Source organism: Ranitomeya variabilis, chromosome 3, assembly GCF_051348905.1.
Source record: "Ranitomeya variabilis isolate aRanVar5 chromosome 3, aRanVar5.hap1, whole genome shotgun sequence".
In the NCBI taxonomy this organism is placed as follows: domain Eukaryota; kingdom Metazoa; phylum Chordata; class Amphibia; order Anura; family Dendrobatidae; genus Ranitomeya; species Ranitomeya variabilis.
The window spans coordinates 703,180,848-703,205,334 of NC_135234.1; the positions used below are offsets into that span (position 1 = coordinate 703,180,848).

At 44.5% G+C, this 24,487-nt stretch overlaps 1 protein-coding gene across 6 annotated transcripts in view; it reads left to right on the plus strand.

Annotated features, from left to right (window-relative positions):
* Positions 1-24,487, plus strand: part of DCLK1 (doublecortin like kinase 1) — a 487,270-nt gene that overhangs the window by 374,367 nt on the left and 88,416 nt on the right. For all 6 annotated transcript variants that reach the window (XM_077298215.1, XM_077298213.1, XM_077298216.1 and 3 more), the window contains 2 exons: positions 17,467-17,600; positions 19,555-19,632. In XM_077298215.1, the coding sequence (XP_077154330.1) occupies positions 17,467-17,600; positions 19,555-19,632 (212 nt within the window). The remainder of the gene's footprint in view (positions 1-17,466; positions 17,601-19,554; positions 19,633-24,487) is intronic.

Genomic DNA, 24,487 nt, shown 5'->3' on the forward strand with positions numbered 1-24,487 from the left:
GAAGCTCAGCTTTATTTAGTTGAGGGCAACACCAGGGAGGGGCAGAAGCCGTTAGTAGGCCCTAACCAAAGTTGAAGGCCAAATGCAGTTTAATTTCTGATACTATAGGCCGAAAGCCAGAAGGTGGAAGCTCCGATTTAGACAGTGGAGGACAATTTGAATTAGGGACTGCAGACAGACTTAGTAGGCTGTCCCCTGTGGACCATGCATCCAACACATTAACCCATTGCGCCGTAATGGACACGTAATCTTCCGTGGCCATGCCTACAGGTCCATGCGTCTGTTGTCAGGTGCACCTTTGTACTCACAGATTGCCAGAGTGCATGGACAATGCGGTCTTCTACATGCTGGTGGAGGGTTGGGATGGCTTTTCTCGCAAAAGAAGTGTCGACTGGTTAGCTTGTAGCGTGGTACAGCGTAGTCCATCATGGCCTTATTAATAGTAAATAAAATATATAACTAGGCTCTATGAACTTTTAAATAGGTTCCAGGGGTACACGGGCAGCATTGGTGTGGTCAGTGGAGGAGTATTGCAAGTAGGGGCTGCAGACAGGCTATCAAAGGCCTAAAATACCAAACAGTAGGCACTCATGGCAGTTTTACATCGGTTACATGGATACACAGGCAGGCACTCCAGGCAGCATTGTGGTCAGTGGAGGAGTATTGCAAGTAGGGGCCGCAGACAGGCTATCAAAGGCCTAAAATAACAAACAGTAGGCAGTCATGGCAGTTTTACATCGGTTACATGGATACACAGGCAGGCAATCCAGGCAGCATTGTGGTCAGTGGAGGAGTATTGCAAGTAGGGGCCGCAGACAGGCTATCAAAGGCCTAAAATAACAAACAGTAGGCAGTCATGGCAGTTTTACATCGGTTACATGGATACACAGGCAGGCACTCCAGGCAGCATTGTGGTCAGTGGAGGAGTATTGCAAGTAGGAGCCGCAGACAGGCTATCAAAGGCCTAAAATAACAAACAATAGGCTCATTGCAGTTTTACAGCGGTTACATGGATAGACGGGCAGGCAGCTTGGTGGTGAGTGGAGGAGTATTTAAAGTAGGGACCGCAGACAGGCTTCAAAGGCCTAACATAAGAAAATGGGCTGGCTGTAGGCACTTTATAATTGGTTCCAGGGGTACACGGGCAGCAGTGGTCTGGCCAGTGGAGGACTAGTGGAAGGAGGGACCGCAGACAGGCTTCAAAGGCCTAACATAAAAAAATGGGCTGGCTGTAGGCACTTTATAATTGGTTCCAGGGGTACACGGGCAGCAGTGGTCTGGCCAGTGGAGGACTAGTGGAAGGAGGGACCGCAGACAGGCTTCAAAGGCCTAACATAAAAAAATGGGCTGGCTGTAGGCACTTTATAATTGGTTCCAGGGGTACACGGGCAGCAGTGGTCTGGCCAGTGGAGGACTAGTGGAAGGAGGGACCGCAGACAGGCTTCAAAGGCCTAACATAAAAAAATGGGCTGGCTGTAGGCACTTTATAATTGGTTCCAGGGGTACACGGGCAGCAGTGGTCTGGCCAGTGGAGGACTAGTGGAAGGAGGGACCGCAGACAGGCTTCAAAGGCCTAACATAAAAAAATGGGCTGGCTGTAGGCACTTTATAATTGGTTCCAGGGGTACACGGGCAGCAGTGGTCTGGTCAGTGGAGGACTAGTGGAAGGAGGGACCGCAGACAGGCTTCAAAGGCCTAACATAAAAAAATGGGCTGGCTGTAGGCACTTTATAATTGGTTCCAGGGGTACACGGGCAGCAGTGGTCTGGTCAGTGGAGGACTAGTGGAAGGAGGGACCGCAGACAGGCTTCAAAGGCCTAACATAAAAAAATGGGCTGGCTGTAGGCACTTTATAATTGGTTCCAGGGGTACACGGGCAGCAGTGGTCTGGCCAGTGGAGGACTAGTGGAAGGAGGGACCGCAGACAGGCTTCAAAGGCCTAACATAAGAAAATGGGCTGGCTGTAGGCACTTTATAATTGGTTCCAGGGGTACACGGGCAGCAGTGGTCTGGCCAGTGGAGGACTAGTGGAAGGAGGGACCGCAGACAGGCTTCAAAGGCCTAACATAAAAAAATGGGATGACTGTAGGCACTTTATAATTGGTTCCAGGGGTACACGGGCAGCAGTGGTCTGGCCAGTGGAGGACTAGTGGAAGGAGGGACCGCAGACAGGCTTCAAAGGCCTAACATAAAAAAATGGGCTGGCTGTAGGCACTTTATAATTGGTTCCAGGGGTACACGGGCAGCAGTGGTCTGGCCAGTGGAGGACTAGTGGAAGGAGGGACCGCAGACAGGCTTCAAAGGCCTAACATAAAAAAATGGGCTGGCTGTAGGCACTTTATAATTGGTTCCAGGGGTACACGGGCAGCAGTGGTCTGGCCAGTGGAGGACTAGTGGAAGGAGGGACCGCAGACAGGCTTCAAAGGCCTAACATAAAAAAATGGGCTGGCTGTAGGCACTTTATAATTGGTTCCAGGGGTACACGGGCAGCAGTGGTCTGGCCAGTGGAGGACTAGTGGAAGGAGGGACCGCAGACAGGCTTCAAAGGCCTAACATAAAAAAATGGGCTGGCTGTAGGCACTTTATAATTGGTTCCAGGGGTACACGGGCAGCAGTGGTCTGGTCAGTGGAGGACTAGTGGAAGGAGGGACCGCAGACAGGCTTCAAAGGCCTAACATAAAAAAATGGGCTGGCTGTAGGCACTTTATAATTGGTTCCAGGGGTACACGGGCAGCAGTGGTCTGGTCAGTGGAGGACTAGTGGAAGGAGGGACCGCAGACAGGCTTCAAAGGCCTAACATAAAAAAATGGGCTGGCTGTAGGCACTTTATAATTGGTTCCAGGGGTACACGGGCAGCAGTGGTCTGGCCAGTGGAGGACTAGTGGAAGGAGGGACCGCAGACAGGCTTCAAAGGCCTAACATAAGAAAATGGGCTGGCTGTAGGCACTTTATAATTGGTTCCAGGGGTACACGGGCAGCAGTGGTCTGGCCAGTGGAGGACTAGTGGAAGGAGGGACCGCAGACAGGCTTCAAAGGCCTAACATAAAAAAATGGGCTGGCTGTAGGCACTTTATAATTGGTTCCAGGGGTACACGGGCAGCAGTGGTCTGGCCAGTGGAGGACTAGTGGAAGGAGGGACCGCAGACAGGCTTCAAAGGCCTAACATAAAAAAATGGGCTGGCTGTAGGCACTTTATAATTGGTTCCAGGGGTACACGGGCAGCAGTGGTCTGGCCAGTGGAGGACTAGTGGAAGGAGGGACCGCAGACAGGCTTCAAAGGCCTAACATAAAAAAATGGGCTGGCTGTAGGCACTTTATAATTGGTTCCAGGGGTACACGGGCAGCAGTGGTCTGGCCAGTGGAGGACTAGTGGAAGGAGGGACCGCAGACAGGCTTCAAAGGCCTAACATAAAAAAATGGGCTGGCTGTAGGCACTTTATAATTGGTTCCAGGGGTACACGGGCAGCAGTGGTCTGGTCAGTGGAGGACTAGTGGAAGGAGGGACCGCAGACAGGCTTCAAAGGCCTAACATAAAAAAATGGGCTGGCTGTAGGCACTTTATAATTGGTTCCAGGGGTACACGGGCAGCAGTGGTCTGGTCAGTGGAGGACTAGTGGAAGGAGGGACCGCAGACAGGCTTCAAAGGCCTAACATAAAAAAATGGGCTGGCTGTAGGCACTTTATAATTGGTTCCAGGGGTACACGGGCAGCAGTGGTCTGGCCAGTGGAGGACTAGTGGAAGGAGGGACCGCAGACAGGCTTCAAAGGCCTAACATAAAAAAATGGGCTGGCTGTAGGCACTTTATAATTGGTTCCAGGGGTACACGGGCAGCAGTGGTCTGGCCAGTGGAGGACTAGTGGAAGGAGGGACCGCAGACAGGCTTCAAAGGCCTAACATAAAAAAATGGGCTGGCTGTAGGCACTTTATAATTGGTTCCAGGGGTACACGGGCAGCAGTGGTCTGGCCAGTGGAGGACTAGTGGAAGGAGGGACCGCAGACAGGCTTCAAAGGCCTAACATAAAAAAATGGGCTGGCTGTAGGCACTTTATAATTGGTTCCAGGGGTACACGGGCAGCAGTGGTCTGGCCAGTGGAGGACTAGTGGAAGGAGGGACCGCAGACAGGCTTCAAAGGCCTAACATAAAAAAATGGGCTGGCTGTAGGCACTTTATAATTGGTTCCAGGGGTACACGGGCAGCAGTGGTCTGGCCAGTGGAGGACTAGTGGAAGGAGGGACCGCAGACAGGCTTCAAAGGCCTAACATAAAAAAATGGGCTGGCTGTAGGCACTTTATAATTGGTTCCAGGGGTACACGGGCAGCAGTGGTCTGGTCAGTGGAGGACTAGTGGAAGGAGGGACCGCAGACAGGCTTCAAAGGCCTAAAATAACAAACAATAGGCTCATGGCAGTTTTACAGCGGTTACATGGATACACGGGCAGCTTGGTGGTGAGTGGAGGAGTAGTGCAAGGAGTGTCTGTCCCAGTACTCCCAAAATATAAATAGATGTTAATGTCTCGCAAAACAACCAAAACAAAAAAAAAGGTGGCATACTTAGGTACAGGGGTGGGCTCATCTGCTGAGTTTCTGACATAGTAATTTGGCAGTAACTATTTAATGGTGCCAATATAGGACACAGACACAGACTACTTTAAGTTGCATCATAGATGTCTACAAATGTGTATTGTCAGTGCCAGACATTGAATGATGTCAGCGAATAGACTAAAGATTGGTGGAGCTGTGCGACATAATTTTGCATGTGGTAGAGCACATTTTGAGCTGGGGTAGGGGGGAACTCTCTAGAGGCCGGCGGGACCGCCCCAGGGCCCCTCATGTTACAACGGTGTGTCTGACGTTGGGTGCGCACCACCACCGCCAGAGACACTACATTGTACTATGAGGGACCCAGTAGCAATGCCGTCAACCAAAAGCGAGCACACCCACCTCTTCAGACAAACAGCAGTCTCACGGGTGCTTGCGCCAAGTCGCGATACCACGGCCCCGTGTGGGGAGTTTGGCCATTTAGGGAGGTGTAAACATGTCGTATGCTGTACAATCAGCTGCAGCAAATTAGACATTAGAAAAGTAATTCACAGGCAAGAGCCTTTCATAGGAAAGCTAGGTGTCGGCCGGGCAAGGTGGGGCAAAAGATTTCGAAATCCAGTTGTGGTTCATTTTAATGAATGTTAGATCGTCAACATTTTGGGTAGCCAGACGAGTCCTTTTTTCGGTTAATATTGAACCTGCAGCACTGAATACTCTTTCTGATAGGACACTTGCTGCCGGGCAAGCAAGCTCCTGCAATGCATATTCTGCCAATTCTGGCCAGGTGTCTAATTTGGAGGCCCAGTAATCAAATGGGAATGACGGTTGAGGGAGAACATCGATAAGGGATGAAAAATAGTTAGTAACCATACTGGACAAATGTTGTCTCCTGTCACTTTCAATTGATGCAGCAGTACCTGTCCTGTCTGCGGTCATAGCAAAATCACTCCACAACCTGGTCAGAAAACCCCTCTGTCCAACGCCACTTCTGATGTGTGCACCCCTAACACTCCTAGTCTGCTGCCCCCTGGAGCTCGTGTGAGAACGATCACGTGCGCTGTGTGCTGGGAATGCCTGAAGCAAACGGTCAACAAGAGTTGATTGTTTGGTTGCTAGTATTAGTTCCAAGTTCTCATGTGGCATAATATTTTGCAATTTGCCTTTATAGCGTGGATCAAGGAGGCAGGCCAACCAGTAATCGTCATCGTTCATCATTTTCGTAATGCGTGTGTCCCTTTTTAGGATACGTAAGGCATAATCCGCCATGTGGGCCAAAGTTCCAGTTGTCAAATCTCCGGTTGTGATTGGTTGAGGGGCAGTTGCAGGCAAATCTACGTCACTTGTGTCCCTCAAAAAACCAGAACCCGGCCGTGACACGCAACCAATTTCCTGTGCCCCCGGGAAAGGTTCGGCATTAAAAATATACTCATCCCCATCATCCTCCTCGTCCTCCACCTCCTCTTCGCCCGCTACCTCGTCCTGTACACTGCCCTGACCAGACAATGGCTGACTGTCATCAAGGCTTTCCTCTTCCTCTGGTGCAGACGCCTGCTCCTTTATGTGCGTCAAACTTTGCATCAGCAGACGCATTAGGGGGATGCTCATGCTTATTACGGCGTTGTCTGCACTAACCAGCCGTGTGCATTCCTCAAAACACTGAAGGACTTGACACATGTCTTGTATCTTCGACCACTGCACACCTGACAACTCCATGTCTGCCATCCTACTGCCTGCCCGTGTATCCTCCCACAAATAAATAACAGCACGCCTCTGTTCGCACAGTCTCTGAAGCATGTGCAGTGTTGAGTTCCACCTTGTTGCAACGTCTATGATTAGGCGATGCTGGGGAAGGTTCAAAGACCGCTGATAGGTCTGCATACGGCTGGCGTGTACAGGCGAACGTCGGATATGTGAGCAAAGTGCACGCACTTTGAGGAGCAGGTCGGAGAACCCAGGATAAGTTTTCAATAAGCACTGCACCACCAGGTTTAAGGTGTGAGCCAGGCAAGGAATGTGTTTCAGTTGGGAAAGGGAGATGGCAGCCATGAAATTCCTTCCGTTATCACTCACTACTTTGCCTGCCTCAAGATCTACTGTGCCCAGCCACGACTGCGTTTCTTGTTGCAAGAACTCGGACAGAACTTCCGCGGTGTGTCTGTTGTCGCCCAAGCACTTCATAGCCAATACAGCCTGCTGACGCTTGGCAGTAGCTGGCCCATAATGGGACAACTGGTGTGCAACAGTGTCATCTGCCGATGGAGTGGTTGGCAGACTGCGTTCTGTGGAAGAGCTGTAGCTTCTGCAGGAGGACGAGGAGGAGGAGGAGGAGGGGGTGCGAACGCCTACAGCCAACTGTTTCCTAGACCGTGGGCTAGGCACAACTGTCCCTAAATTGATGTCGCCTGTGGACCCTGCATCCACCACATTCACCCAGTGTGCCGTGATGGACACATAACGTCCCTGGCCATGCCTACTGGTCCATGCATCTGTAGTCAGGTGCACCTTTGTACTCACAGATTGCCTGAGTGCATGGACGATGCGCTGTTTAACATGCTGGTGCAGGGCTGGGATGGCTTTTCTGGAAAAAAAGTGTCGACTGGGTAGCTCGTATCGTGGTTCAGCGTACTCCATCAGGGCTTTGAAAGCTTCGCTTTCAACTAACCGGTAGGGCATCATCTCTAACGAGATTAGTCTAGCTATGTGGGCGTTAAAACCCTGTGTACGCGGATGCGAGGATAAGTACTTCCTTTTTCTAACCAGAGTCTCATGTAGGGTGAGCTGGACTGGAGAGCTGGAGATCGTGGAACTTTCGGGTGTGCCGGTGTACATGGCAGACTGAGAGACGGTTGGAGACGGTATTGTTTCCGCCGGTGCCCTAGATGCAATATTTCCTCCTACAAAACTGGTGGTTCCCTGACCCTGACTGCTTTTGGCTGGCAAAGAAACCTGCACAAATACTGCCGGTGGTGCAGAAAATGGTGGCCTTACAGTGACGGAAGGGATGTTGCGTTGCTGACTAGCTTCATTGGCCGAGGGTGCTACAACCTTGAGGGACGTTTGGTAGTTAGTCCAGGCTTGAAAATGCATGGTGGTTAAGTGTCTATGCATGCAACTAGTATTTAGACTTTTCAGATTCTGACCTCTGCTTAAGCTAGTTGAACATTTTTGACAAATGACTTTGCGCTGATCTGTTGGATGTTGTTTAAAAAAATGCCAGACTGCACTCTTCCTAGACTCGGATCCCTTTTCAGGGATTGCAGACTGAGCTTTAACCGGATGGCAACGCTGTGCTCCAACAGGTTTTGGCTTTGACACGCGTTTTGGGCCAGATACGGGCCCGGCAGATGGAACCTGTTGCGATGTTGATGCCTGCTGCGGCCCCTCCTCCACCTCCGCTTCTGAACTACTGCCGCCTGCACCCTGTTCCCCCAATGGCTGCCAATCGGGGTCAATAACTGGGTCATCTATTACCTCCTCTTCGAGCTCGTGTGCAACTTCGTCTGTGTCACTGTGTCGGTCGGTGGTATAGCGTTCGTGGCGGGGCAACATAGTCTCATCAGGGTCTGATTGTGGATCTGTACCCTGAGAGGGCAATGTGGTGGTCTGAGTCAAAGGAGCAGCATAGTACTCTGGCTGTGGCTGTGCATCAGTGCACTCCATGTCAGAATATACTTGTAATGGGCATGGCCTGTTAAATGTTTCACTTTCTAAGCCAGGGACGGTATGTGTAAAGAGCTCCATGGAGTGACCCGTTGTGTCGCCTGCTGCATCCTTCTCTCTTGTTGTAGTTTTTGCTGAGGAGGACAAGGAAGCGACTTGTCCCTGACCGTGAACATCCACAAGCGACGCGCTGCTTTTACATTTACCAGTTTCGGAAGAGGAGGCAAAAGAGCTAGAGGCTGAGTCTGCAATGTAAGCCAAAACTTGCTGTTGCTGCTCCGCCTTTAAAAGCGGTTTTCCTACTCCCAGAAAAGAGAGCGTTCGAGGCCTTGTGTAGCCTGACGACGAAACTGGCTCCACAGCTCCAGACTTAGGTGGAATATTTTTATCCCCACGACCACCTGATGCTCCACTACCACTACCATCATTACCAGCTGACAATGAACGCCCACGACGACCTCTTGCACCAGACTTCCTCATTGTTTTAAAATCTTAACCAAAGTAACTTTATTTGTTGCTGTCAAACAACTTACACGGTGAGCTATAACTTCAGTATGATTTCAATATCCCTTAACAGGTTGGTGAGACCACAAGGAAAATCAGGCACAATGTTACACACTCTGTTTTCTGTGGCACAAAATCACAGAGATGACACACACGCAGGACTGTCACTCAAGCACTAATGTCAATATTAATCTCCCACCTAATTTATTTATTTTTTTTTCTCAGGGAGACTTTAGAAACCAAATAATATTAAAAAAAAAAAAAAAAAAAAGGCTTTCTATGGCCCACAATTAGAGAGAGAGAGGTGGCACACCCAGGAGTCAAGACTGGCACACAAGCTGAAAGGGCAATATTACTCTCCCACTGTTTTTTTATGTATTTTTTGTTTTTTAAGGGAGACTTTAGAAACCCAATAATATTTAAAAAAAAAAATAAATAGGCTTTCTATGGCCCACTGAATGAGAGGGAGAGAGGTGGCACACCCAGGAGTCAAGACTGGCACACAAGCTGAAAGGGCAATATTACTCTCCCACTGTTTTTTTATGTATTTTTTGTTTTTTAAGGGAGACTTTAGAAACCCAATAATATTTTTAAAAAAAAATAAATAGGCTTTCTATGGCCCACTAAATGAGAGGGAGAGAGGTGGCACACCCAGGAGTCAAGACTGGCACACAAGCTGAAAGGGCAATATTACTCTCCCACTGTTTTTTTATGTATTTTTTGTTTTTTAAGGGAGACTTTAGAAACCCAATAATATTTAAAAAAAAAAAAAATAGGCTTTCTATGGCCCACTGAATGAGAGGGAGAGAGGTGGCACACCCAGGAGTCAAGACTGGCACACAAGCTGAAAGGGCAATATTACTCTCCCACTGTTTTTTTATGTTTTTTTTTTTTTTTTCAGGGAGACTTTAGAAACCAAATAATATTAAAAAAACCAAAAAAAAAAAATAGCCTTTCTATGGCCCAGTGAATGAGAGAGAGAGGTGGCACACCCAGGAGTCAAGACTGGCACACAAGCTGAAAGGGCAATATTACTCTCCCACTGTTTTTTTATGTATTTTTTGTTTTTTAAGGGAGACTTTAGAAACCCAATAATATTTAAAAAAAAAAATAAATAGGCTTTCTATGGCCCACTGAATGAGAGGGAGAGAGGTGGCACACCCAGGAGTCAAGACTGGCACACAAGCTGAAAGGGCAATATTACTCTCCCACTGTTTTTTTATGTTTTTTTTTTTTTTTTCAGGGAGACTTTAGAAACCAAACAATATTAAAAAAACAAAAAAAAAAAATAGCCTTTCTATGGCCCACTGAATGAGAGAGAGAGGTGGCACACCCAGGAGTCAAGACTGGCACACAAGCTGAAAGGGCAATATTACTCTCCCACTGTTTTTTTATGTATTTTTTGTTTTTTAAGGGAGACTTTAGAAACCCAATAATATTTAAAAAAAAAATAAATAGGCTTTCTATGGCCCACTGAATGAGAGGGAGAGAGGTGGCACACCCAGGAGTCAAGACTGGCACACAAGCTGAAAGGGCAATATTACTCTCCCACTGTTTTTTTATGTATTTTTTGTTTTTTAAGGGAGATTTTAGAAACCCAATAATATTTAAAAAAATAAATAAATAGGCTTTCTATGGCCCACTGAATGAGAGGGAGAGAGGTGGCACACCCAGGAGTCAAGACTGGCACACAAGCTGAAAGGGCAATATTACTCTCCCACTGTTTTTTTATGTTTTTTTTTTTTTTTTCAGGGAGACTTTAGAAACCAAATAATATTAAAAAAACAAAAAAAAAAAATAGCCTTTCTATGGCCCACTGAATGAGAGAGAGAGGTGGCACACCCAGGAGTCAAGACTGGCACACAAGCTGAAAGGGCAATATTACTCTCCCACTGTTTTTTTATGTATTTTTTGTTTTTTAAGGGAGACTTTAGAAACCCAATAATATTTTTTAAAAAAAATAAATAGGCTTTCTATGGCCCACTGAATGAGAGGGAGAGAGGTGGCACACCCAGGAGTCAAGACTGGCACACAAGCTGAAAGGGCAATATTACTCTCCCACTGTTTTTTTATGTATTTTTTGTTTTTTAAGGGAGACTTTAGAAACCCAATAATATTTAAAAAAAAAAATAAATAGGCTTTCTATGGCCCACTGAATGAGAGGGAGAGAGGTGGCACACCCAGGAGTCAAGACTGGCACACAAGCTGAAAGGGCAATATTACTCTCCCACTGTTTTTTTATGTTTTTTTTTTTTTTTTCAGGGAGACTTTAGAAACCAAATAATATTAAAAAAACCAAAAAAAAAAATAGCCTTTCTATGGCCCACTGAATGAGAGAGAGAGGTGGCACACCCAGGAGTCAAGACTGGCACACAAGCTGAAAGGGCAATATTACTCTCCCACTGTTTTTTTATGTATTTTTTGTTTTTTAAGGGAGACTTTAGAAACCCAATAATATTTAAAAAAAAAAATAAATAGGCTTTCTATGGCCCACTGAATGAGAGGGAGAGAGGTGGCACACCCAGGAGTCAAGACCGGCACACAAGCTGAAAGGGCAATATTACTCTCCCACTGTTTTTTTATGTATTTTTTGTTTTTTAAGGGAGACTTTAGAAACCCAATAATATTTAAAAAAAAAAAATAAATAGGCTTTCTATGGCCCACTGAATGAGAGGGAGAGAGGTGGCACACCCAGGAGTCAAGACTGGCACACAAGCTGAAAGGGCAATATTACTCTCCCACTGTTTTTTTATGTTTTTTTTTTTTTTTTCAGGGAGACTTTAGAAACCAAATAATATTAAAAAAAAAAAAAAAAAAAAAAAAAAATAGCCTTTCTATGGCCCACTGAATGAGAGAGAGAGGTGGCACACCCAGGAGTCAAGACTGGCACACAAGCTGAAAGGGCAATATTACTCTCCCACTGTTTTTTTAGGTATTTTTTTTTTTTCAGGGAGACTTTAGAAACCAAATAATATAAAAAAAATAAATAAAATAAATAGGCTTGCTATAGCCCACTGAATGAGAGATAGCACACACAGCAGTGACACACAAGCCCTGACTGAGGCCAATATTTTTCTCCCACTGATTGATGTAGTGTTTTTGTGTTGAGGTAGAATTTAGAACACAAATCACGGAAAAAATAAATAGGCTTTCTATGGCCCACTGAATGAGAGATAGCACACACAGCAGTGGCACACAAGCCCTGACTGAGGCCAATATTTTTCTCCCACTGATTGATGTAGTGTTTTTGTGTTGAGGTAGAATTTAGAACACAAATCACGGAAAAAATAAATAGGCTTTCTATGGCCCACTCAGTGAGAGATGGCACACACAGGGATGGCACTGTAGCAGAAATGCCAATCTTAATCTCCCACAAAAAAAACAAAAAAAAAACAGGGACTGTCCTACAATTACTATCTCCCTGCAGTAATCTAAGCCAGGTATGGCAGGCAGCAATAGGAGTGGACTGATGCACAAATTAAATAAAAAGTGTGGACAAACAAAAAAGATAGCTGTGCAGAAAGGAAGGAACAAGAGGATATGTGCTTTGAAAAAAGCAGTTGGTTTCCACAGTGGCGTACACACAGCAATACAGCTATCACGGAGCCTTCTAGGGCAGCCCAATGAGCTACAGCGCTGAGGGGAAAAAAAAAAAAAAATAGCTTCCACAGTCCCTGCACACCGAAGGTGGTGTTGGACAGTGGAAATCGCTGCAGCACAAGCGGTTTGGTGGTTAGTGGACCCTGCCTAACGCTCTCCCTGCTTCTGACGAAGCGGCAGCAACCTGTCCCTAAGCTCAGATCAGCAGCAGTAAGATGGCGGTCGGCGGGAACGCCCCTTTATAGCCCCTGTGACGCCGCAGACAGCAAGCCAATCACTGCAATGCCCTTCTCTAAGATGGTGGGGACCAGGATCTATGTCATCACGCTGCCCACACTCTGCGTTCACCTTCATTGGCTGAGAAATGGCGCTTTTCGCGTCATTGAAACGCGACTTTGGCGCGAAAGTCGCGTACCGCATGGCCGACAAGCACAGGGGTCGGATCGGGTTTCATGAGACGCCGACTTAGCCAAAAGTCGGCGACTTTTGAAAATGATCGACCCGTTTCGCTCAACCCTAATAGTGACAGTTAGCTAGCTAGGTGCTAGTGGTTGTAACCATGGATACCTAAGGTCCTGCAATTCCTGTACATGAGAAAAGAGAAAACTATACTACATTTCTAATTCGGGGTATTTGCTAATATTGTTATATCTACTACATATTGGATACGCTCTTAGAGATGGGAATACCTCTTTAAGTTCCCATGATGAGTTTTTCATGCTGCATATTTTCTCTGAGCAAATTTCACATTTCCTGCAAAGGGTATGGGATTTATAGAAATCTCCTGCCTTCTGTGCTTTTTTTACTCTGCATAAACTGACCTGCAGTCATTTGCAGGCACGCTTGTAGGTGTGGGTTTTCCCTATAGAATTGCATTATATGCTGGAAATGTGCAGGTAAAAAAAACACGTAATTCTTAAATGACTTTATCAATAAAGTTTTGTCAAAGCCAAATACCAGGACGTATCAAACAAAAAGCAGCTTTATTTAAAAGCTGACATACCAAAAATAGATTAAAAAAACCGCAGCGTCAAAAGAGAGATCAAAACGCATTAAAAAAGCGATGAATAAAACACAAGTAATCTAATTTACCTGATCGGTACAGAAAATCTGCAACATCGAAAACTCACAAAATGCTCATCTTGGGAAAGTAGTCTACTGTAAATGGACAAGGATGGCGGGATTAAGATCCACATCATGTCAATTTAGGCTGAGGATGTAGATGCAAATTTTACCCTTTGTAATACAACGTGTGATGTGCGCGGTTCCTTTGCTCCGGCTTTATAATGATATCCTCGGCGGTAAATGTCACTGCAGATATCACTGCGGTATCTCCGCTGTGCAAGTTTCACAGTGAAGATTCTACGTGGAATTGTTGCCTTTCATGTGCCTTAATGAGGACCCAGTGCCTATATTCTACTGGTTTTGACATTCTCATTCACTGTGATGTTCCTGGAAATCCATTACGTATGATCAGTCCGAATGCTGTGAAATACCTCACCTCACACAGACAGCACAGTAACCAATGTTAGGGCTGTTCAGACAACAACTTGTTCACAAGGACTTCTCATGGGTGCGCAAAGCAAACCGCATCCCATATGGATCATATTGGACATACGGATGGCGCGCTGATGACACTTCAGATGAAAAATCATCCATGTTTTTATGGATGAAAATTGTACTATTTTATTTTTTTTTTTTAAATGCCCGTCTGAACTCAGCCTAAGGACTCATTCAGACGTCCATTTTTCACGTATTTGTCATATTCATAGATGTAACATGATATGTAGAGAAGGAAGAAATTACCGAACATAAGGTCCAAATAAAATAGAAATACTGTACTGTATAAGCAACACTTAGAAAAGAAAAAAAAAATATTTAGACAAAATATGGTAAAAGTTGGCACTACAAACAAGAGTTCCCGCACTCATGTGTACAACATGATAATACACAATAATAATACAAATAAAGTATATTGATCAAAAAAAGAGACCATGAGAGGGTGATGGCTGTGTATGGTATAGTCTCAGCAATCTGCCAGATGTAGTTGATGAATAAGATACAAGGTTTAATAATATATGAAAGAATACTCCGATGGTATATGTGAACCTATCAGGAAAGTTCAATAGTGCATCAGCAGAATGATTCATAATTTGTGCTTATAATATGAAGAAGTGTTTCTGAGATTAGACCTGCCGATGAAGCGAAGGTACAGCATGGACTAAGTAATGAAGCTGTAGGCACACAAAGGAGACAATGTATGTGTAAGGAAACAGTACCTGGATGAGAGTGCCTACAGCTGAAAGATAAAGTGGGGTAATAAACCCTAGCACCTTTGTATAGGTATATACAGTACATAAGGCTGTGATACTGGTAATTGTATAGAAGAGGCAAGACTCCTATGAAAAAGTAACTGTGGAATAATGACCGCAGTGCTGGATTGGAAGAAACAGCACAAGCGCATTGATTATTTATATAGGCAGATGAAAGGGTATCAATGTAAGGAAGATTACCTGGATAGTCAGAATGGTGAGTGCGGAGTGCACCCCGACGCGCGTTTCGGATCAAGTCCTTCATCAGGGAGTACCTATGATAGTATATAAGGCTGTTCACATATTCATTTTTTCTGTCAGAGTGGTCTGCGGAAAATATCTGAGACATGTCCGAGTGTTAGATCAAAATCAGCAATAAAACTATGGGTCTGTGAAAAAATTGGACTGTACACGGATGTCATCGATGTGCTGTCCATTTTTCACAGACTACTACTAGAAGCTGGAGACACTTTTTTTTCCTCATCTGAGAAAAACTGATGAAACTCAGATCAAACTCAGGTGAAACTCTGAACAAAATCCCTGATAAATCTAGGACTGTTTCTCATAGAACTTTCAAGACAGTTTCTGTATGAGTACAAGTCCTAACACCAGAGGTGATTACTTTAGAAGTCCATGATCTTGTAGAAACTGTATGCTACAGAAGTGCTAGTAGCACTCACTGCTGCCATGTGGTCAGTGGTTCTTTCAGGATAAGGTGGCCGATGAGCCTAATGTTGAAATGGGAGCAAATAAGGTCCTTCCTCACTGAGAAGAACTTGGTCTGTGTATGGATGTGACGGTCAGTCTTTTCAAATGTATTATTTAGCCTTCTGACGGAGCACTCCGCCTCCTAGTCACAGGTGTTTGAATTGCAGCAGGTCCATTACCCCTCCACAGAGAGAGAGAATGGTAGTCTCACAAGAGGTTTTCATAGGCACCCATTCAGATGGAGACGTTTATTCTCAGTGAGGAAGGAAATCGTAGGATAGATTGCTGGAGACACTGGGGCAATGCTGGAGACACTGGGGCAGATTGCTGGACACCTGGTATAAGAGAGATGCCGTAAAGTGGCTACCAGGTACACATAAAATTGGCCTTTTTTTATGCGCTAAACGCTCTCATTTTTCATATTTCTAGTGCAGTAATGCAGTTAAATTTTCATGTTTGCATGTTTCAGCGCTACAGTGTGCTACCTTATTTGCTTGAATGTATAGGAGTTGGCGACTCTAGGTTTAGCACCTGTTCACACTTGGTCTGTGTATGGATGTGACGGTCAGTCTTTTCAAATTTTCTAATGTTGAAATGGGGATTTTTAGATAAGATATTTATCATATAGCGAGGCAGCGGAACTGTCACTGTTGGAGGCTTTCTGTCATTTGTTCTGTACTGTTCAATTACAAGTATAAAGCACTTTTTAATCACAGCTAATTTCCTGAATTGTGCAGCTGTAATTCTACAATTCATTTATTGAATGAAGTGATTATTCTACTTTTCAATTTTAAACTCTGCATATATTATAAAATATACTAATTAATTTCTGAAATTCGTTACTGAAGGATTTCCACTTTTTTCTTCTTTATTAATTACCGTACAGTGTTGTATTCCGTCTGTTAAAGGATCCTCATTGCAAAGCTGCCATTTCCCCTGCTGTACTTCTGTCCAGCATTTCTCCTCTTATATTTCATCCCTCTCTGTTAGGATACTTTAACAAAACTGCCTTATAAGTTAAAAGTAAAGCAAAGAACAATAGAGAGCACTTGGGTTTGACAAAGTTTAATAACAAAAGGTAGATAAGTGGCCACCAGGCACTTCATCATTGGCTAAAGTCACACTTCTTCCTTGGCTAAGGTCTCACTTCTTGCTTGGCTAAGGTCACACTTGTTCCTTGGCTAAGGTCACACTTGTTCTTTGACTAAGGTCACACTTCTTCCTTGGCTAAGGTCACACTTCTTCCTTGGCTAAGGTCACACTTCTTCCTTGCCTAAGGTTACACTTCTTCCTTGGCTAAGGTCACACTTCTTGCTTGGCTAAGGTCACACTTCTTCCTTGCCTAAGGTTACACTTCCTCCTTGGCTAAGGTCACACTTCTTCCTTGGCTAAGGTACTTCTTCCTTGGCTAAGGTCACACTTTTTCCTTGGCTAAGGTCACACTTCTTCCTTGGCTAAGGTCACACAACCGTTTTCTCTACATCCAAGAAAAAACTCCCTATTACCCTAATCAGATTCTGATTAGAATTTGATCAAAATTTTATCAGAGTGGGATCAGTTTTTCTCGGAGGTGGTGAGAAAAAACAAGTTTCTCCACCTTCTCCATTTTGTCAGTCTGTGAAAATCCAAGTGTCGTCTGATGTTTTTCACGGACTCATAGATTTGCATTGTCGATTTGGATACAATATTCAGACCAAAATCGGACATGCCACTGCTTTTTTCCTCGGACCACTCTGTCCAAGACATACAATCGGTCATGTTCACAGCCCTACAGAATAACATGGGTACGAGCGTTCATCCGTCAAAACCACAGATAGCGCTTTAATTTAATTGGTCGTTTGCACGAGCCCTTTTGGTGACATTTATCTCTGGGTGGTAAAGCCAAACCCATCTGTTCACGAATGTTATCTCACTATACAGATGAACAACCATTTATACCATTTATAGTTCTCATATTTACAAAATGTAGTAATTTTATTTTACAAGATTCACCCTACAGTGGATTTTCAAAGCAAGTACATCAGTAAAGTCAGGTCATAGAGATCCATTTAACAATGCATAAGGTTTGTAAGGTCCAGTGAAGCAAAAGAGATAAATATATCCGATTTGCGTTAAAAGTGCTTTCCCATTATTTTGCAGGTGTATGAGCACCAGGACGGAAGTAAATCTCTAAAGCTTGGAGACTTTGGACTGGCCACCGTGGTCGATGGACCTCTTTACACTGTGTGTGGAACCCCAACATATGTAGCTCCAGAAATCATTGCAGAGACTGGGTAAGGCCTGGTATTCATATATTGTAAAAAAAAAAAAGATAACATGTTCTCTGTACTTTGAAAAGTCTCATTTACCAGCAAATTCAGACCGAAACAAATATGTTTAATAAGATCACTTGCCAAGCAAATCTGAAAATATATCTAAGGAATTAAAATCATGTATAATTTGTGTTGTAATACTGTAAGAAATCATTCCAGCTAACGTTTTATGCCCTAATCCCTTCTAGTGTAGTGTAAGAACAATACAATGCTTAATCATATCTGTCTTCTCAAGTTTCCGTCTCCAGTCCTCTTCTAGGCGTCCTTAGAGGACATCGTGAGATTGGGAGAAAAAAATATATATTTTTTTGCAAACAGCGCCACTACTGTCCCCAGTCTGTGTCTGGTACTGCAGCTCGCTGTAAATCACAAGCACATCATTTCTCAATCTGAAACAAAACCACTTTTCTTTGCATAATACTATGTTCACACATGGCGATTTGTTCATTTTTTTTTTTGCTCTGTTTTTCCCTGTATTTTACAGTACCAGCCAAGTGAATAAGATTTAAAAAATCTCATGTACATGATTGATTTTTCCCATGCATTTTTTAAGTGTTTTTCACCCATTCAAATGAATGGAAAAAATGCATATAAAAACACTGTGAAAACACAACAAAAAAGCACCCAAAATATGCGTATTGTACGCAGTGTTTTTCCCACCACTTATCTGGGTTTTTTTCATGCAGAAAAACATGCGGACAAAGCACGGTGTATACCCTTATACCTCATTAATGTTTCTGGTCCCAAGTGCTGACCAACAACTGATGTAATGTTAAAGCTCTGAGGGGTCATGGTTAGGGCTCTCAGGGGTCATGGTTAGAGCTCCGAGGGGTCAGGGTTAGGGCTCCGAGGGGACAGGGTTAGGGCTCTGACGGGTCAGGGTTAGGGCTCTCAGGGGTCATGGTTAGAGCTCCGAGGGGTCAGGGTTAGGGCTCCGAGGGGACAGGGTTAGGGCTCTGAGGGGTCAGGGTTAGGGCTCCGAGGGGTCAGGGTTGGAGCTCTGAGGGGTCAGGGTTAGGGCTCTGAGGGGTCAGGGTTAGGGCTCTGAGGGGTCAGGGTTGGAGCTCTGAGGGGTCAGGGTTAGGGCTCTGAGGGGTCAGGGTTGGAGCTCTGAGAGGTCAGGGTTAGAGCTCTGAGGGGTCAGGGTTAAGGCTCTGAGGGGTCAGGGTTGGAGCTCTGAGGGGTCAGGGGTCAGGGTTAGGGCTCTGAGGGGTCAGGGTTAGGGCTCATTCACATGTCAGTTTTTCATGTACGAGTGCTATGTGTTTTTCATGAATACCACTCGTACCTATGTCTATGGGGCTGTTCACTTGTCCATATTTTTTGCCAACTGAGTGGTCCATGCAAAATCACGGCGACATGTCAAACATCTGATCAAACCCGGCAATGACTGAGGGTCCGTTTAAAAATCACACTGCACTCAGATGCCATATGAATGCTATCCGCTTTTCACTGACTGATAGGAGAAAGTGGAGAACCGTTTTTTTTTCTCATCAGTGAAAAATACTGATGAAACTCTGACCAAACTGTTGAAACTTTGATAGAACTCAGTACGTTTTTCTCGTACGTCAAAAAACGAACGTATACATGAGTCTCTAGTTGTTTTTCTACCCTGGGCCCATATTCGGTATTCATCCTAGCCCTGCATGTAGATCTATCGGCAGAAGTAGGGTGGTCTGCCTGTCACCCAGTCCCACTGAAGCCCTTTCTTCACCAGGTAGGCTATTTTTCATGAATAAGCCCCGGAACTCTGATCTACAAAAAAAATACCCAGATTTGCTACCTCATCAGTCTCTGATGGTCGCAGCCATTGGGGATTTCTCATATTCGTATTTGGTTAGGCCCATGATATGATTATTAGTTGTTTTATTTTACTATTGTTTGAATATTTTATTCCGCTCTTGTATTTGTCCAGATATGGATTAAAGGTGGATATCTGGGCCGCTGGTGTAATTACTTACATCCTGCTTTGTGGCTTCCCTCCATTCCGTGGGTAAGTTTCTTAGTGCAAATATTTCTATGTAAACTAATATATTTATGGACTTATATAATAGATTTATCATTTCTTTTTTCCTTTTCTCCTTATTCCTTGTATATCGCTTAAATCATTGTAGACAATTATTGGGGGCCATATATGTTATGTAATGTGTCACTCTATAAGGCCGGTTTCACACATCAGTGGCTCCGGTACGTGAGGTGACAGTTTCCTCACGTACCGGAGACACTGACACACGTAGACCCATAAAAATCAATGCATCTGTTCAGATGTCATTGATTTTTTGCGGACCGTGTCTCCGTGTGCCAAACACGGAGACATGTCAGTGTTCGTGGGAGCGCACGTATTACACGGACCCAATAGAGTCAATGGGTCCGTGTAAAACACGGACCTCACACGGACATTCTCCGTCTGGGGTCCGTGTGCGTGCAGGAGACAGCGCTACAGTAAGCGCTGTCCCCCCCACATGGTGCTGAAGCCGCGATTCATATGTTCCCTGCAGCAGCGTTTGCTGCAGAGAAAATATGAATAATAGTGTTTAAAATAAAGATCTATGTGTCCGCCGCCCTCCCACCCCCTGTGCGCCCCCCCGCTGGTCAGAAAATACTTACCCGGGTCCCCCGTCGGCTGTAGCTCCTTCCTGGTCTGGCCGCGGCTTACTGTATGCGGTCACGTGGGGCCGCTCATTTACAATCATGAATAGTCGGCTCCGCCCCTATTGGAGGTGGAGCCACATATTCATGAGTGTAATCGACCGCATACAGTAGAGAAGCCGCGGCCAGACCAGGAAGGAGCGACAGCCGACGGGGGACCCGGGTAAGTATTTTCTGACCAGCGGGGGGGCGCACAGGGGGTGGGAGGGCGGCGGACACATAGATCTTTATTTTAAACACTATTATTCATATTTTCTCTGCAGCAAACGCTGCTGCAGGGAACATATGAATCGCGGCTTCAGCACGATGCAGAGTGGGTACCACACGCTCCGTGTGGTACCCACTCGCCATACGGGCGGCACACGTGTGCCGCACGTATGGCCTACGTGAGTTCCCAGGCACACGGACACGGATAACTCCGGTACCGATTTATTCCGGTACCGGAATTATCTGGACGTGTGGGACAGCCCTAAACCTGGATGACAGCTACAATAAGGTCAGGTCCAGATGAGGTCATTTTCTGTCCGTGTGCTGTCCGTGTTCACACTGAATAGCACACGGGACAATGATACTAGTGGTAGCATGCCACTAGTATCTCCTCAATTTTGGATGAGACTCATCTATTGAAATCTATGGGAGCGCAAAAGTCCCCCCCAAAAATGTGAATACCTCACGGATCATTTATGTTCCATCTGTTTTTTAAGGATTCATTGCAATTAATAATAATGGAAACTCTATTTGGTCGGGTAATTTTTTTTTAACTGCTGGTATGTAGAAACAGATTCCTGACGGGATATAAACAATGGACATACGGATGGATTCAGATGACAAAACAGGTGAAAAGGGTCCTTTCTCTGGGTAAAAAACAGACATGTTCGCATGAATCTGGCCAAATATGGCACACAAAATTAGGTCCCACTTCGATAAAAAAAAAAAAAATAATAATAATTTCAAGGGTAGATATTTACTTTGAAGGAACTGTTAGGCCGGGGTCAGACATAACGTATAAAAATACGGTCCGTTTTTTACTGTCGAGATACGCAGAAAAGTTCCTGAACAGTGATCTGTATGTAATCCATACTGCGTTTTTTTTTCTCGCAGCCTTGCAAAATGGACATAAAATGGATCCATGGGCTCAAATATTCGTGAAAACATATATATATATATATATATATATATATATATATATATATATATGTATAATGTCAGTGAGACACACATATATATATATTTATATACCGTATATATACCGTATATATATATGTATATTTATATTTAATAAAGCGCTGGATAGCTGAAAAGACGGTAATTCAATTGCCGGCTTTTGCTATCTCCTTATCAAACCCGACAGGATATGAGACATGGTTTACATACAGTAAACCATTTCATATCTGTTATATTTTTACATATTCCTTACTAATAATGTAAGTAGTTTGTGTGTGCAAAATTTGGTAGCTCTAGGTGTTAAAATAAAGGGTTAAATCACGGAAAAAACTGGTGTGGGCTCCCGCGCAATTTTCTCCGCCAGAGTGGGAAAGCCAGTGACTGAGGGCAGATATTAACAGCCTAGAGAGGGTCCATGGTTATTGCCCCCCCCCCACTAAAAACATCTGCCCCCAGCCACCCCCGAAAAGGCACATCTGGAAGATGCGCCTATTCCGGCACATAGCCTCTCTCTTCCCACTCCCCTGTAGGAGGTGGGATATGGGGTAATAAGTAGTGATGAGCAAATATACTCGTTACTCGAGATTTCGGGGTCCTCCAAGTATTTTTTAGTGCTCGGAGATTTAGTTTTTCTTGCCGCAGCGCAGCTGAATGATTTACATCTGATAGCCAGCAGAAGTACATGTGGGGGTTGTATTATATATATATATATACATATATATATATACTAGCTGTACTACCCGGCTTCGCCCGGGTTAATGACTGCTGTTAGCAAAATAGAATGTGTTAACAAAAATTTATTCTGCACACAAAAACCACAAAACAAATAGATAGAAATGTAATTATTAAAAGGCAAAAACTAAGCAAATAGAAGCATTTCACAACATATATTAGCTTTGTTATACTGAGAATGTCTTTGTTGCCTATATTAACCAATCAGAGCTCAGGTTAATTAACTGTAGCAAAATAGAAGCTGAGCTGTGATTGGTTGCTATTGGCAGCCTGATAAATCCCCAGCCAACAGGAAGCCCTCCCCCCTGGCAGTATATATTAGCTCACACATACACATAATAGACAGGTCATGTGACTGACAGCTGCCGTATTTCCTATATGGTACATTTGTTGCTCTTGTAGTTTGCTTATTAATCAGATTTTTATTTTTGAAGGACAATACCAGACTTGTGTGTGTTTTAGGGCGAGTTTTATGTGTCAAGTTGTGTGTGTTGAGTTGCGTGTGGCGACATGCATGTAGCGACTTTTGTGAGATGAGTTTTGTGTGGCGACATGCGTGTAGCAACATTTTGTGTGTTGAGTTGCATGTGACAGGTTAGTGTAGCAAGTTGTGTGCAGCAAGATTTGTGCATGGCGAGTTTTGCGCGTGGCGAGTTTTATGTGTGGTGCATTTTGAGTATGTGCAAGTTTTGTGTGAGGCAACTTTTGCATGTGGTGCAACTTTTGTACATGTGGCAATTTTTCTGTGTGTGCAAGTTTTGCATGAGGTGAGTTTTCCATGAGGTGAGTTTTGCACGTGTGGCGAGTTTTGCGTGAGCCTAGTTTTGCATATGGCGAGTTTTGCATGTAGCGAGTTTTGAGTGGTGACTTTTGTGTTTCGACTTTTATGTGGCGAGGTTGGTGTGTGTGTGTGGTGAAATGTGTGCTGAGGGTGGTATATGTGTTCAAGCACGTGGTAGTGTGTGGCGCATTTTGTGTTTGTGTTCATATCCCCGTGTGTGGTGAGTATCCCATGTCGGGGCCCCACCTTAGCAACTGTACGGTATATACTCTTTGTCGCCATCGCTCTCATTCTTTAAGTCCTCATTGTTCACATCTGGCAGCTGTCAATTTTCCTCCAACACTTTTCCCTTCACTTTTTCCCCATTATGTAGATAGGAGCAAAATTGTTTGGTGAATTGGAACGCGCGGGGTTAAAATTTCACCTCACAACATAGCCTATGACGCTCTCGGGGTCCAGACGTGTGACTGTGCAAAATTTTGTGGCTGTAGCTGCGACGGTACAGATGCCAATCCCGGACATACACACATACATACATACACACATTCAGCTTTATATATTAGATATACCTGTATGTAATCTCCTGTATATAGTATATACCTGTGTGTCATCTCACCTATATATAGTATATATCTGTGTGTCATCTCCTGTATATAGTATATACCTGTATGTCATCTCCTCCTATACATAGCATATACCTGTGTCATCTCCTCCTGTATATACTATATACCTGTAGGTAATCTGCTCCTGTATATAGTATATACCTGTGTGTCATCTCCTCCTGTATATAGTATATACCTGTATGTCATCTCCTCCTGTATGTAGTATGTACCTGTATGTCATCTCCTCCTCTATATAGTATATACCTGTGTGTCATCTCTCCTGTATATAGTATATATCTGTGTGTCATCTCCTCCTGTATATAGTATATACCTGTGTGTCATCTCCCCTGTAAATAGTATATACCTGTGTGTCATCTCCTGTATATAGTATATAGCTGTATGCCATCTCCTCCTGTATTAGCCCTCGTTCACACGTTATTTGGTCAGTATTTTTACCTCAGTATTTGTAAGCTAAAATGGCAGCCTGATAAATCCCCAGCCAACAGTAAGCCCACCCCCTGGCAGTATATATTAGCTCACACATACACATAATAGACTGGTCATGTGACTGACAGCTGCCGGATTCCTATATGGTACATTTGTTGCTCTTGTAGTTTGTCTGCTTATTAATCAGATTTTTATTTTTGAAGGATACCAGACTTGTGTGTGTTTTAGGGCGAGTTTCGTGTGTCAAGTTGTGTGTGTTGAGTTGCGTGTGGCGACATGCATGTAGGGACTTTTGTGAGATGAGTTTTGTGTGGCGACATGCGTGTAGCAACTTTTTGTGTGTCGAGTTGCATGTGACAGGTTAGTGTAGCAAGTTGTGTGCAGCAAGTTTTGCGCATGGCGAGTTTTGCGCGTGGCGAGTTTTATGTGTGGTGCCTTTTGAGTATGTGCAAGTTTTGTGTGAGGCAACTTTT